Source organism: Mauremys reevesii, linkage group 3 (genome assembly GCF_016161935.1).
Source record: "Mauremys reevesii isolate NIE-2019 linkage group 3, ASM1616193v1, whole genome shotgun sequence".
Lineage (NCBI taxonomy): Eukaryota > Metazoa > Chordata > Testudines > Geoemydidae > Mauremys > Mauremys reevesii.
Window position 1 is genome coordinate 5,956,370 of NC_052625.1, and position 13,593 is coordinate 5,969,962.

The 13,593-nt window shown below is 42.1% G+C and overlaps 1 protein-coding gene across 5 annotated transcripts in view; it reads right to left on the reverse strand.

Moving 5' to 3' along the window:
* RIN2 (Ras and Rab interactor 2) overlaps window positions 1-13,593 on the reverse strand; it is a 112,524-nt gene that overhangs the window by 34,431 nt on the left and 64,500 nt on the right. For 4 of the 5 annotated variants that reach the window (XM_039531342.1, XM_039531345.1, XM_039531341.1 and 1 more), the window contains 3 exons: window positions 13,465-13,559; window positions 3,383-3,575; window positions 889-1,000 (listed from right to left, as the gene is read on the reverse strand). In XM_039531342.1, the coding sequence (XP_039387276.1) occupies window positions 889-1,000; window positions 3,383-3,575; window positions 13,465-13,559 (400 nt within the window). The remainder of the gene's footprint in view (window positions 1-888; window positions 1,001-3,382; window positions 3,576-13,464; window positions 13,560-13,593) is intronic. The other variant, XM_039531346.1, reaches the window with a different exon arrangement.

A 13,593-nucleotide genomic window follows, 5' to 3' on the forward strand; every position in this document is an offset into this window, starting at 1 on the left:
ACTAAGGGTACGTCTTCACTACCAATGTTAGAGTGCTGCCGTGGCATCGCTTTAACGTGGCTGTGTAGTCGCAGCACCGGAGAGCACTGTAAAAAACCCACCCCTACGAGGGGAGTAGTTCCCAGTGCTGGTGCACTATCTACACTGCCATTTTACAGCGCTGAGACTTGCATCGCTCAGGGGGGTATTTTTTTACACCCCTGAGCGAGAAAGTTTCAGCGCTGTAAAGTGGCAGTGTAGACAAGGCCTTAGACATGGAACAAATAATACTTGCATCATCATGAAAACCAAGGATTATTAGAAATGTTTCTCAATGGGGTTACATTTATGATTGGTGAAAATTGTTTTTAGCTCTAAGAAACAAACAACTAAAAATAATACATAAACCCAGATTCTCTTTTGTGCCCAGGGCAAAGATGTGCCAGAAGAGAAGTCACCTGGTGGAGGGTGATGGTGGCATCATCAAGGAAGGACAGTTTTAAATTCTGGTGGGGTTCTGTGGAAGCCTCACAAGTGGAGACTGCCTATAACAAGCAGTGAGGCCCCCATTCAGCAAATGCCTTAACTTGAAGCATATGAGTATTCTAATTGACTTCAGTGGGACTACTCACTTGCTTATGGCAAGGTAGGCATATGTTTGAATCAAAGCCTTAATCTGCACATTGTCCACTCTCTCCAGGGCCAGCCCCACTCACGGGAAGGTCTGCCCAGATGGCTTTGGAACCCACAGCAGAGTGGGGGTTGTAGGCAGCTTGCACTGTTATTCCCCTGACCCTGGTTTATTTTTTTTGCTGCTTACAGCCTAGAGCCCAGACACTGGGTTTCACCAATGCAAAATGAATCTAGCCCATACAGTATAGCAAATGACTCCCATAATACATGACTTACTGTATGTGCTTTCTTTTATTGCAAATTCCTTGAGGTGAGATCCAAATTCATTGGGTAGACGGAGCGAAAGGACTTTCTTCTGCATTCTTGTGGATTTCCTAACCAGAAAGATCTATCAAGAAGGAAAAAGAAATACAATTTTAGAAATCTTTGTTATAGATGCTTTTCATAGATTTTAAGGCCAGAAGGGACCATTAAAATAATTTAATCTGACCTCCTGCATAACACAGGCCAGAGAACTTTTCCAAAATTCCTCAAGCAGATCTTTTACAAAAACATCCAATCTTGAAGTAAAAATTGTCAGTGATGGAGCATCTATCATGACCTTTTGTAAATTGTTCCACGGTTAATTACTCTCACCATTAAAAATGTATACCTCGGTTCCAGTCTACATTTAGCTAGCTTCAACTTCCAGGCATTTGATCGTGTTATACCTTTCTCTGCTAAACTGAAGAGCCCATTGTTAAATATTTGTTCCCCATTTAGATACAAAGAGCTCCATCTATTTAGTTTATCACTACCGGCAGGTTTTCTAATCCTTTAATGACTCTTGTGGATCTTCTCTGAACCCTCTCCCATTTATCAACATCCTTCTTGAACTGTGGGTACCTGGAGACAGTGTTCCACAAGTGGTCACAGCACTGACAAAAACAGAGGTAAAATAACTTGTTTACTCCTACTTGAGATTCCCCCATTTATGCATCCCAGGATTGCATTAGTTCTTTTTGGCCACAGAGTCACACTGGGAGCTCATGTTCAGCTGATTATCCTCCACACCACATCTTTCAGAGACACTGGTTCCCAGGACACAGTGCCCCATCCTGGAAGTGTGGCCTACATTCTTTGTTCCCAGTGGTCTACATTTACATTTAGCTGTATTATAATGCATATTGTTTGCTTATAGCCAGTTGATTAAGTGATCTAGCTCGCTCTCCATTACTAACCTGTCTTCTTAAATCCAGTAACTTATAGTGGAATTAAACTACATCTTTTAGAAAGATCCCATCTTCATTTTAAAAGACAAAGTGACAGAGTATCCACTATATCCATCTGTACGCTGCTTCAATGGTTAAAATTACCCTCACTATTAAAAAGGGTGAGCTTTATTTCTAGTTTGAATTTGTCTAGCTTCAACTTCCAGGGTTATACATTTTAAAACACAAATGCAATACAAATATTTGAGGATGTAAACAGCTATAATCAAGAATGCAAATTTCAATCCCCCAAAATGTGTTTAATAAAATGTAAATTTTGATTTGATTACAGGGATAAGAGAGTTGAAAAACTCAATCTGGGATGTTCAAAGGAATTTAAGTGAGTTAAGGTGCCCAATTCACACTGAAATTCACTTCAGTTGAAGGTTTGTTTTTTTAAATGGATTTATAAGCACTTTTCTGCTCCCCTCCCAATGTTCATAAGGGGCTTTTCATCAAGAAATAAACTAACTTTGGTCCCAGTCTTGCAAGCTGTTTTTCACATATTTGAGGAATAATCCATGTAAGTCAACAGGGCTCCACATGGACTGAGGGCCACCCACACGGAGCTCATTGAAGGACGGGAGCCTGACTGTAGAGGGGAAATAATTACACTGACTACACAAATGCTGTCACTGACAGAAAGTAAACAAAAGGAAGAAAAAATGGTTGTCTACTAACTGCTTTCAGCTTAGGCGCAGTATTACTCACAATAATGGAAAATCAACATTTTCAGACAGAAATGAGCTATTCAAATTGATGATGGCCCTTTTAGGCCTGAGGCCAAGTGTGATGTGCTGATAGTTAGAAAAATATTTTTGTTTGCACTTGTAAGCCTAGCAGGTTGGATTCTTTCCTGTACAGAGATCTGCTGAGGGTAGGAGAAAGATGAGGTGCTATCAGAGAGCCAGATAAGGCTCCCCGAATTAACATGCTGCATCTAATCCAGCTCCAGCACAGGCTAGAGAGATCTGGAGAGAGATCTTGGAGAGTCCCCAAGGCCCATACACCAGCCAAGAATTAATGGAGTGCAGCTGCACTCCACCCTGCCCACTCCTACCTCTGACAAGCCCCCGGGCCAGGAGGTGGGATGCACCTAGAGAACAAACTGGCTACTCCAGCTTTACACTACCCGAGAGCTCCCTCACCTGGGGAGAAAGTTTAGCTGGGCCTAGGGTCCAGCCCAGCAAATCTAATAATAGTGTGACCCATTGGTCAGTGAGCGTGACAGGTCCCTCCTCTGTGCCTGATCCATAGAGAACATGAGTCTTCTACAGCCCCAGCGAGAGAGGCAGGGCTCTGTAGCTATATCAGCTCATGTTTTTGGCCCTAGTTCAATCCACGAAGCATCAGCCAAGATGGTGGCTATCACGTAAGGGGGATGACTCATCCCAGACTCAAACTGCTGTGGTCCTAAGGGATGAGCTTCCTTTCATGTATGTAACCCACTGGTGAGTGTGTGCTACATTAGGAAGAGATACTTTAAATAAATAAAAACATTTTGAAGATTTGTCTCTTACTCCAGGAGGCTGGGACTGCAGAATTTCCACTGCTTCAGCATCATTCAGGCCAAGCTGTAGCCACACAGGATGGGTGTGGAGAAGTTTATCTAGTATGCTGAGTTTATTGGAGAGGCTGTCATAGCCAGAGTCCCGGGGACAGCCTTTTAAGTCCTTTTTCTCAGGACAGACATTATCCATGTCCTTTACTAGGCTATGAGGAAGAGAATTAAACAACAATTAAAATGTAGGCAAGTACATTTCTCAAAGAGCAAACAATTCTACAAACAGGGATTTCTCTTAAATGACCAAACTGGGCGTATCTCCCTTACTTGGTATTTCTGCTGTTGAGATTTCATATCACTAGTACTGACCACAAATTCTCTTTAAGAGCGAGTTATAGTACATTACTGTCTGGTGGACAATAGCCTTTTGACAATAGCAATTAATTACAAGGAGATACTATACACACCCATATGCATGCCTGTCTGTATTAAGTAGGGTATCATTTTTAACAGCCATTCCTCTCATGTTCATGTTAAAGGAGTTTTATTATTATTATTATTCAGATATTTTTATTCCCATCTGGATCCCAAAAGTCAGAACCTGCAGAAAACTTGCCCCACTCAAGTCCATTCAAAATGCGGCTCAGTGCTCTGACCATGGCAGTCCCCTCTTTGCACCACTCAGCTAGCCCTCCCTTTTCCTCCACATGAAGCAATAGCTTCTTCTCTTTGCTGTTAAGGCTCTTCATGGCTTAGGCTCCCCCTAACTAGCCACTATTAATCTAGTGCTCCTGTCACTCAGCTTCTCCTTCAAACACCTCTATGCCTTCTCCCTTGGTGACCCTTATGCATGGGAGAAACCCCTCCAAAAAAATTCAAACAATCCTCCTTAAGACTCACCTGGACTGCGATGCCTACAAAATGCTGCCAGCTGACGACAATGAGCTGTGACTATCACTTACAGTGCAAACTGGCTTGTTTCACCAGTCCCTCATCGTCCCATTTACCCATCTGTTGTGTTCTATCGTAATCAAAGACTGAATGCTTTTTGGGGCAGGGACTACTTTTGTCCTTCCTGTGTGTACAGACCCAAGCACGATGCGACTCTGATCCTGACCGGGGCCTGTCAGTACTAATGTAATGCAAACCAACATGGCCTGCATTTTAAACCCACTTTCTTCCAGCTTCTCTATCGAACATTTTACTGTGTGTCAAAGTGAGGCCTTTCATCACTACCCTTTTTTAAATGTCCTTGCCTCGCAGTTGAAAGTAAACAGATAAACAGATGTATAAAGTTTAAAGCTTTGGTTTTGACACTTAATTCTTCCCAAATAGGGAAAGAAGGCAGAAGCTGGCCCTAAAAGGGGAAGTTGGCAAGCTATCCTGAGTTAAATTTATTTAGTGGTGAGGTAGCAAGTTATTAAAATACTTGTTTAACTGAATAATAACAGCACGCACTGGGGCTGCTGATACTACATACTAAAAACGTGCTTGCAAAGAAACAAAACAAACTCAGCACTGTATGGTTGTTTTATTCAAATGTTCTTTATCAATTCCAAACTTTTGAACATGCAGTATGGCTTGCACATGAATGTCTACACTCCTTCCTTATTTCCCAATTAAAGAACATCCTGTGATTCTTCCCTTGTTAGAAACAATTACAGAACTGTTACTTTGGTAGCTGATCTCCTGATGCAGAAATTAGACCAGGCACAGGAAAACTCTGAGCACAAGTGCTGCTGTATGCCCTAGAGATCAAGAGCAGAGATGTTCCCTCCGAATGAGAGAGCATGGCTCTCAAGCCTCCCAGTCACACCAGACTACGTTGTGACTTTAGGATCTGCCCTGAGTAAGAAGGGCTGGCACGTAGCTGTGCCACCCCAGGAGCAGATCAGAGATCAAATGGTAGGTCACATTTCCTCCATGCTCCCTGCTTGTTCTGAAGGGGGAGCAAGTTGCTTCACCTCTTTTCATGGAGCAGCTCGTTCTCCACAATGCACCCAGCCAGAATAGGAGAGGCAGAGTCACGCCCCACACCACATTGCTCCCCCACTCCTTGACTACTTGCTCACAGCCAGGACAGCTGGACAAAAAGTCCCAGTTCCCCCCACTATGGTCAAAGTCTGAGAAGAGAAATGGGGTGGGGGGGGACTGACTCACTCTTATCGCATGGCCAAGTAAGAGCTACAACAGTTATTAAAACAGGAGTACTTGTGGCACCTTAAAGACTAACAAATTTATTTTAGCATGAGCTTTCGTGAGCTGCAGCTCACTAACATTTTCTATTACCAGTGTGTCCAATCACCACCTGCCTGGCTTGCATCTCCCCATTCCCCTACCCTCCATGTCTGCTTGTTACATTAGAATACAAGCTATAAATAGAGACAGTCCCTTTTATATTTGCAAAACACCTAGGCTGCTGTTGGTGCTGCCAGAAACAAATGATTTGTTATAACAAGTTACAGAGATTTTTGACTTCTGTGATCACGGTAATGTTTTCTGAAGCTGTAACTCAAAAGAGCCTAACACATTTTCTGCAGAAATTTTCTGTTTTTGCCTTCAGAGCAAGTTAGCAGTACTCAAGCCAAATGAATTTTCCAAGCCAGAGTTATATGGGGGCTAAAGAAGATCTTTTTAATAGAATCAGCTGCAAACTTAACTGTGTCAAGACTATTGCCTTTTGCCTACTTGGGTGGTGGAGACAGAGGGAGTGAGTTTTACTGCTTGCTTAAGTAACTATATATAAAGAGTGCCAAGGGTGTGTGTGTGTGTGTGTGTGTGTGTGTGTGTGTGTGTGTGTGTGTGTCCTAGCTCCCCACTTATTTACCGGTGGATTAAAAGCAACTCAGATCTTAATGCTTCCAAACGCATGGTCATACACGCCCTTTATGTAAGAAGATTAACCTTGACACCTACTTATTTAAGCCAGAGAGTGTTTATCAGAAGCTCTAGCCACACAAACCATTTCACATGCCAGGTACAGGAAGGAACATAGTACAGGTGTCCACGCCTCCGTGACCTAGATACACAAAATTAAACTGCAGAAGCTCATTGCAGCTGTTTATGTTGGCCTCTCAGATAGAGACAAAATATTATGGATACAATCAGTGTATGGATACAATCGCGGCTCCCCATGGCTGCAGTTCGCTGCTCCAGGCCAATGAGCGCTGCTGGAAGTGGCGGCCAGTACGTCCCTCGGCCTGCGCCGCTTCCAGCAGCTCCCATTGGCCTGGAGCAGCAAACCGCAGCCACTGGGAGCCACGATTGGCCGAACCTGCAGATGCGGCAGGTAAACAACCCGGCCCGGCCCACCAGGGGCTTTCCCTGCACAAGCGGCGGAACAAGTTTGGGAACCACTGCCCTAGTCTCTGCATTTTCTTTAAGAAATGGTCCACAAATCAAAGAAATAAGGACTATTCCAGAGAGAAAGGGGTTACAGATATACAGTCTAAACTGGAGAAGTGCTGAAAAACTCCTTGGGGCAGGGTCTTGTTATGTATTGTTTCTTTGAAAACAACAGTACCTTAACAATGAACAATAGAAAGTTAAAAGGATATTTGATTGAGATAGCAGATAGTAAAAAGTTGCTACAACATAACTTGTGCAATAGCAGCAAATAATTTTTAAAATGCATTACATTTTACTATTTAATGACTCTCCCGGTGTTTTATAATGTCATCTTCTGTTGATATTCAAGACTAGTGCCAAGTAAACCAGAAAACCAAAACAAACAAAAATCTTCATGGAAGTTCTGTAGGTTTGAGATAAAAGTATTACAGATTCTGGTATGTTCTGCACTGATTATGTTCAAATCCCCCTAGAAAGATTTATATTCTCCCTAGGTTTCAGCATAACTCACATGGGGACTAAAGAAAACCAGATATTTTGCCTAGTTTGTTTATGTTCATGAAACCCCACAATGATGTGGGAAATACCTGGAAGGTAAGAGCTGAAATGGATAATTAGCTGTATCCTAACTACAATTAACTCGTGGTAATAAGTCCACAGTGTACGTTGAAACTTGTAATCAGTATGATCTAATGCCTGTAAGCAGAGGGCTAGAATGTGTGTCCACATCCATGTGCACACCTCTGCCACCCAACGTGACTGTTTCCCCTGGGATTGTCAGCTATAGCGGCTTTTTTGTCAGTTTCTCAATCCCCTCTGGATCTCTTGCTTTGACCCTGTAACCTGCACTCCTGACTCTGGTTTTTTCATTCTTAGTCCCCCATAATCAGTTCATTTCAGGCCTCTGCAGGCCCTTCTTTACCTGAAGGAGCAGGCCTTTAGTTGCTTTTGTGATCTCTGCCCATCATTGCCTAAGCTCAGATGACTTGCTCCAGCACTGTCAATACAGACCACCTCCATATACAGTATTTCTCTTTGTTAGTCTGGGAAGTGATACAAAAAAACCCCAAACCAAAATAACAGGATTTTGTTGTGCTTAGCAGCCATGTCTAAGCATTCTGGGCTATGGAAATCAAAATTTCAGTGCTTGGGCAGTGAAGCCAAGAAAGCCTCACTGAAGCCCTCACCAAAACTGCAGAAACTGAAATCAACCAGTGTTGATTTTAAAACACCTGTAGTTAGAAATCTAATATGAGATCAGTGGTATCTAAGAAAAAGACACTTTTTCAGGAGAGGGCACAAAAGAATAGCTGTTCTCTTATACAAATGGGGGATTATACAAACTTTAAAGGTTCTTGCCCATTCCTAGGCCAAGTCTCTTCTTAATTCCTGCAAGCTTTACTATGCCAGTTTATCCCTTCCAGTGAGAAAATGCAGAAAATGATCTTCTCCGAGCAAGAGGGCAGGACGTACCCCAAACACGGGAGATCTGGCTGGTCTGCTGTTCATATAAACAATGAGTTTAACCCACAAAGGTTAGGAAATTCAGAACTGAGTCCTTATTGTTTTCCGGGACTGTTACAAACAAGATGGTGGGTCTGATTCCCATTTACACAAAGGCCCTATATACCACCCAGGCAGCATAAAGGAACCTTAAAGTGATCTTTAAATTTAATCCATGCTCACTGTAAAGTCTGTTGTAATAACTTGGCCTACAAATTTACCCTAATTGTGAGCTCAATTGTAAAAAGTAGGGCTGTCAATTAATCATAGTTATGTCACGCGATTAACTCAAAAAAATTAATCACCATTAATCGCACTTAACAATAGAATATCAATTGAAATTTATTAAATAGTTTTGGATGTTTTTCCTACATTTTCAATATTGATTTCAATTACAACACAGAATACGAAGTGCACAGTGCTCACTTTATATTATTATTTTTATTACAAATATATGCACTGTAAAAATGATAAACAAAAGAAATAGTATTTTTCAATTCACCTCAGACAAGTACTGAAGTGCAATCTCTTTATTGTGAAAGTGTATCTTACAAATGCAGATTTTTTTTTGGTTACATAACTGCATTCAAAAACAAAAACAGTGTAAAAGGTTAGAGCCTACAAGTCCACTCAGTCCTACTTCTTATTCTGCCAATCGCTAAGACAAACAAGTTTGTTTACATTGACAGGAGATATTGTAAATAAGAAGTAGCCAGCAGTGTCACCTGAAAGTGAGAACAGGCATTTGCATGGCACTATTGTAGCCAGCATTGCAAGGTATTTACTGCCAGAGATGCTAAACATTCATATGCCCCTTTATGCTTCGGCCAGCATTCCAGAGGATATGCTTCCATGCTGATGATGCTCATTAGAAAAATAATGCAACAATTAAATTTGTGACTGTACTCACTAGGGAGAGAATTGTATGTCTCCTGCTCCATTTTACCCACATTCTGCATGTATTTCATGTTATAGCAGTCTTGGATGGTGACCAGCACATGTTCGTTTTAAGAACACTTTCACAGCAGACTTGAAAAAACGCAAAGAAGGTACCTATGTGAGATTTCTAAAAATAGCTACAGCACTCAACCAAAGGTTTAAGAATCGAAGTGCCGTCCAAAATCTGAAAGAGACGAGGTGTGGAGCATGCTTTCAGAAGTCTTAAAAGAGCAACACTCTGATGCAGAAACTACAGAACCCAAACCACCAAAAAAGAAAAATCAACCTTCTGCTGGTGGTATCTGACTCAGATAATGAAAATGAACATGTGTTAGTACACATTGCTTTGGATTATTATCAAGCAGAACCCATCGTCAGCATGGAAGCATGTCCTCTGGAATGGTGGTTGAAGCATGAAGGGACATATGAATCTTGCAATGGCAGCTACAACAGTGCCATGTGAATGCCTGTTCTCACTTTCAGGTGACATTGTAAACAAGAAGGAGGCAGCATTATCCTGCAAATGTAAACAAACTTGTTTGTCTGACTGATTGGCTGACCAAGAAGTAGAACTGAGTGGATTTGTAGACTCTAAAGTTTTACACTGTTTTGTTTTTTAATGTAGTTTTTTTTGTACATGATTCTACATTTTGTAAGTTCAACTTTCATGATAAACAGACTGCACAACAGGAATTTTAAAGGGCCATTACTGATGGCACATATTTCAGAGACATGAATTATGCTGCTGTAGTTGTAGTAGCAATAATTGAGCTGCTGTCCCTCCCTGAGTCCAAGGCCTTGTGTAAAGGCATCTACACTGCTCTGCAATTCAGACTCTGGGGGTGTGAACAGCAGTTGTGCACTAAAGTGCTGCACTGTAACTCCCCTGCGTGGACCCTGCAGGTGTGAACTAAAAGGTTCCTACTTCGCATTAATGCAGTTCTGTTTGAAGAGGACTGTTAATGAGAACTAGGAACCTTTTAGCTCATGCCTGCATCGTCCACATGGGGGAGTTACAGCAAAGCACTTTGGTGCTCACTGCTGTTCACACCCCTGTAGTCCAAACTAATAGGAAGTTTAGATATGCCCTAAGTCTAAGGCCTTGTTTAAGGATTTGCTCCAATGACAGGTATCAGTGCAGCTACACTGGTCCAACCTGGAGTGTAGACAGATGAAGTAATTGTTTGCACTAGTGCTCTGCGTCACTGTCTGCCTGTACTAGGGACTGTGCTGGTGCAGCTCCGATGACTGTCATTATAGCAAAGCCCCAGCCAAGACAAGCCCTAAGAGGATAGTGGAGCTTTCCCTCTTAAGCATGCACATGAAACATATGGAGCCTTTTCCCTCCTCTGTAACGTTGGGTATGTCTTCACTGCAGAGCTAACTCGGTGATCAGCACCTGGGTCTGAGCAGCAGGTTAGCCTAGTGCAGGTGTGAGCAGGCACACTGCAAATTCCTACCCAAGTTACTGTGTTCTCACAGGCACTGTTCTCACCAGTGTGTTACTGGAACTTCTGAGGGCATATCCCATGGCTCTCCATGCTGCAATAAGCTGAACCACTCAATCATTTTTTCAGTAAGCTGGGGGAGAACCTGTCTGTCCTTCTGGGCACAAGGGGGAACTATGGGAAGGCACTGGAAGACTAACAACCTGAGTGGTCTAGCCTATGTCCTCAGCAATGTAGCCAGGTTACCAGCCCAAGGGTAGCACTGTAGCCTACAGCTCCAGACAGGCCAGCTAACCCAGGTTCAAGACACCACCTCATTTGGATGAGAGAACTGTGTGTATGGACAGAAGGATGGCTGGGGCAACACTTCCGTAAGATCCTGAGTTAACTCTGCACCAAAGACATACCCTCTATTTTGTGCTTGCTGATGCATTTGTTCTTTCTTTCTTGGTCCCATTCCTCAACTTGTTTCCAGGCCACTTTTACTTTATCTCCACTCCTCAGATGCTCGGATACTAGGATGAAGGGTACCATGGTCTCTAGACAGAGAGACAAACAGAGGCCCTGTGTCTCAAATCTGACTCTGGAGCGCTCACACCTCCTTGACAGTGCAGCTTAATGAAGACTTGCTGCCAGCTCTTCCTTTAGTCATCAGACATTCTGGACTCCAGCTCCTCAAGGGGACTTCACTAGAGCGGAAAAGCTGCACAGCAGTCAACGCAGCAACTGGCTGCATAACTTTCCAGTGTAGCGTATGACAGCAAGTTCCTCATATAATAGTGGTGATGTGCATTCTCCCAGCCTGTTTCTCTCTCATCCACAAGGGTCAGGGCAAGGTTGGGGGAGGAAGGAGGTGAGAGGGAACAGAGCTGCAGATATGATTGTTTCCTCTCCTCCACTCAGGAAGGGGTAGCTCTGTGATGAATTTTCTCCATGCTGCTATGATTGGAAGGAAATGAATGGAACCACGGATTTAAAAAACCTCTGCCAGATGACACTAATATGGACAATATACCTTAGAATACCATACCATGAAAACTATTTAAATACATTATTAATTGGCCCTGACAAATGTAAAAAATATTTAGACATAAGGCTGCCAGTCTCACTTAATCAGTTAAAAAAAACAAAAAACAAAACAAACAAACAAAAAACTTACATGAGACTCCATTTGAAAGAAGCAGGGCCAAATTCTGGCCTTATCAGGATAATAGCAGGGGGTGGGAGAGAGACACACGGACGGACAGAATAGCAGCAGTCAAACAGAAAACCCTGAGCTGTCCTGTAGGCACAAAGCAGGATGGCTCAGAAAGCATGGAGAGCAATGGGCTTTGTGGCGCTCCTTACAGCTATACCCCTGTATGCCCTTCCCTCCTCATGCCTGTTAATGAAGGGAGCCAACTCACAGAAGGTGGGGCAACACTAGCTACACTCCCCAAGATGCTGATTACATCTCTTTAAGACTTCTTTGTGCCACACAACTGCTGAAATGAATGGAAGCTGAACTTCACCATTTGAACAGTTCTTTGAACCTGTACAACTACAGATACTTGCAGCTGCTACATTTCTAAAATCCTGGCTATTTGAAAAGCGGTTAAGATGATTTAAATCATTTTTAAAAGGAAACCAAACAAATACACAGATCTCTATTGGCTCACAATTTGTATATTACATTTTCTCTGGATTCAAATTCAAGTATCAAGTTATAGATGCCTGAATGAGCATCCGCAATGAAAACAGCAACTAAGCACTAGCTACAGAGATATGAATAGGTACTGCAATAAGAGGTCATTGCACTGCCTTATAAAAGACCAGGTGGGTGAGGTAATATCTTTTATTGGACCAATAAAAGATATAACCTCACCCACCCTGTCTCTCTAATATCCTGGGGCCAACACAGCTACAACAAGGTTGCATATTATAAAAGATCAGTTAGTTAGAAACCTGCATATTTACTCAATACACTCAAAAGGTCTGGATCTGTTACTTTCCTTTCACAACTAATATTTCACCTTTTAGGAGGAATGAAAATCCCCTAAAATTTAACATAATGGACTGAATTGTCAAACATTTCTAGATATCAGTACTGCTAAAAAAGATAAAACCAGAGAGGTCCAGCCCTAATATTTACCATACACCATCTATTTCCCTAGCTTGACAACAGAAAGCGATAGATTTAGATTAACAGTTACAATAACCCACACCTGCACTCTGTTTCATTTCAAAGAGAGAGTCAGGACATTATTTGTACTGTAACATCTTTCTTAGCCTTCCCAAAATTCATCAGTCTACTGTCCACATATTTAAAGATTGTCTCAGTTAAACTAACTTCACACATATTTCACCAATACTTTAACAACGTGGGTCACTTCATAGCAGTCGATACTTCACTCTTATTAACCTGCAAAGGCAAAACTACCATCTGTTATCGTATGAAAATTCCATTGAATCTTCACAAAGGTGACTGGAGCAACGAATATTTCTAAAACACTTTACAATGTAAAAGTTAGATTCATCTCCACAGCCAGCAGTAATAATGTTAGCAGTTTCCGTGTTTAAAAGTGTATCTGTTTCCTAGGTTTTTGTTGTTTGTTATAAGGAACTGGGAGTGCACAAAGTTCAACTGCTTTTAAAAGAAATTAAAACAAATACACATACAACATAATCAGCAGACACTCCCCCACTGCTCACAGGCAAACGCCTTCATCACTAATCTACACAGCACCTACAACATTTTGCATTCGCAGGAGGAAAGCTAATGAATATGACAGAAATGTCAGCTTCCCAAATAAGGCGGCACGGTGAAAATAAGCTTTATGTTGCCAGGAACTATTACCGGTATATTATACTTTTTAATCACCTTTGCAAATCAGTGGATCCATCTTCCAGCATGAGATCTGTCTGTACCATCTCTTGTTTCAGTTCTCCAATTTCTGAGGCAATTGTGTCAATGAGCTAGACAGGGACAAAAATAGTATGACGTCAAGCA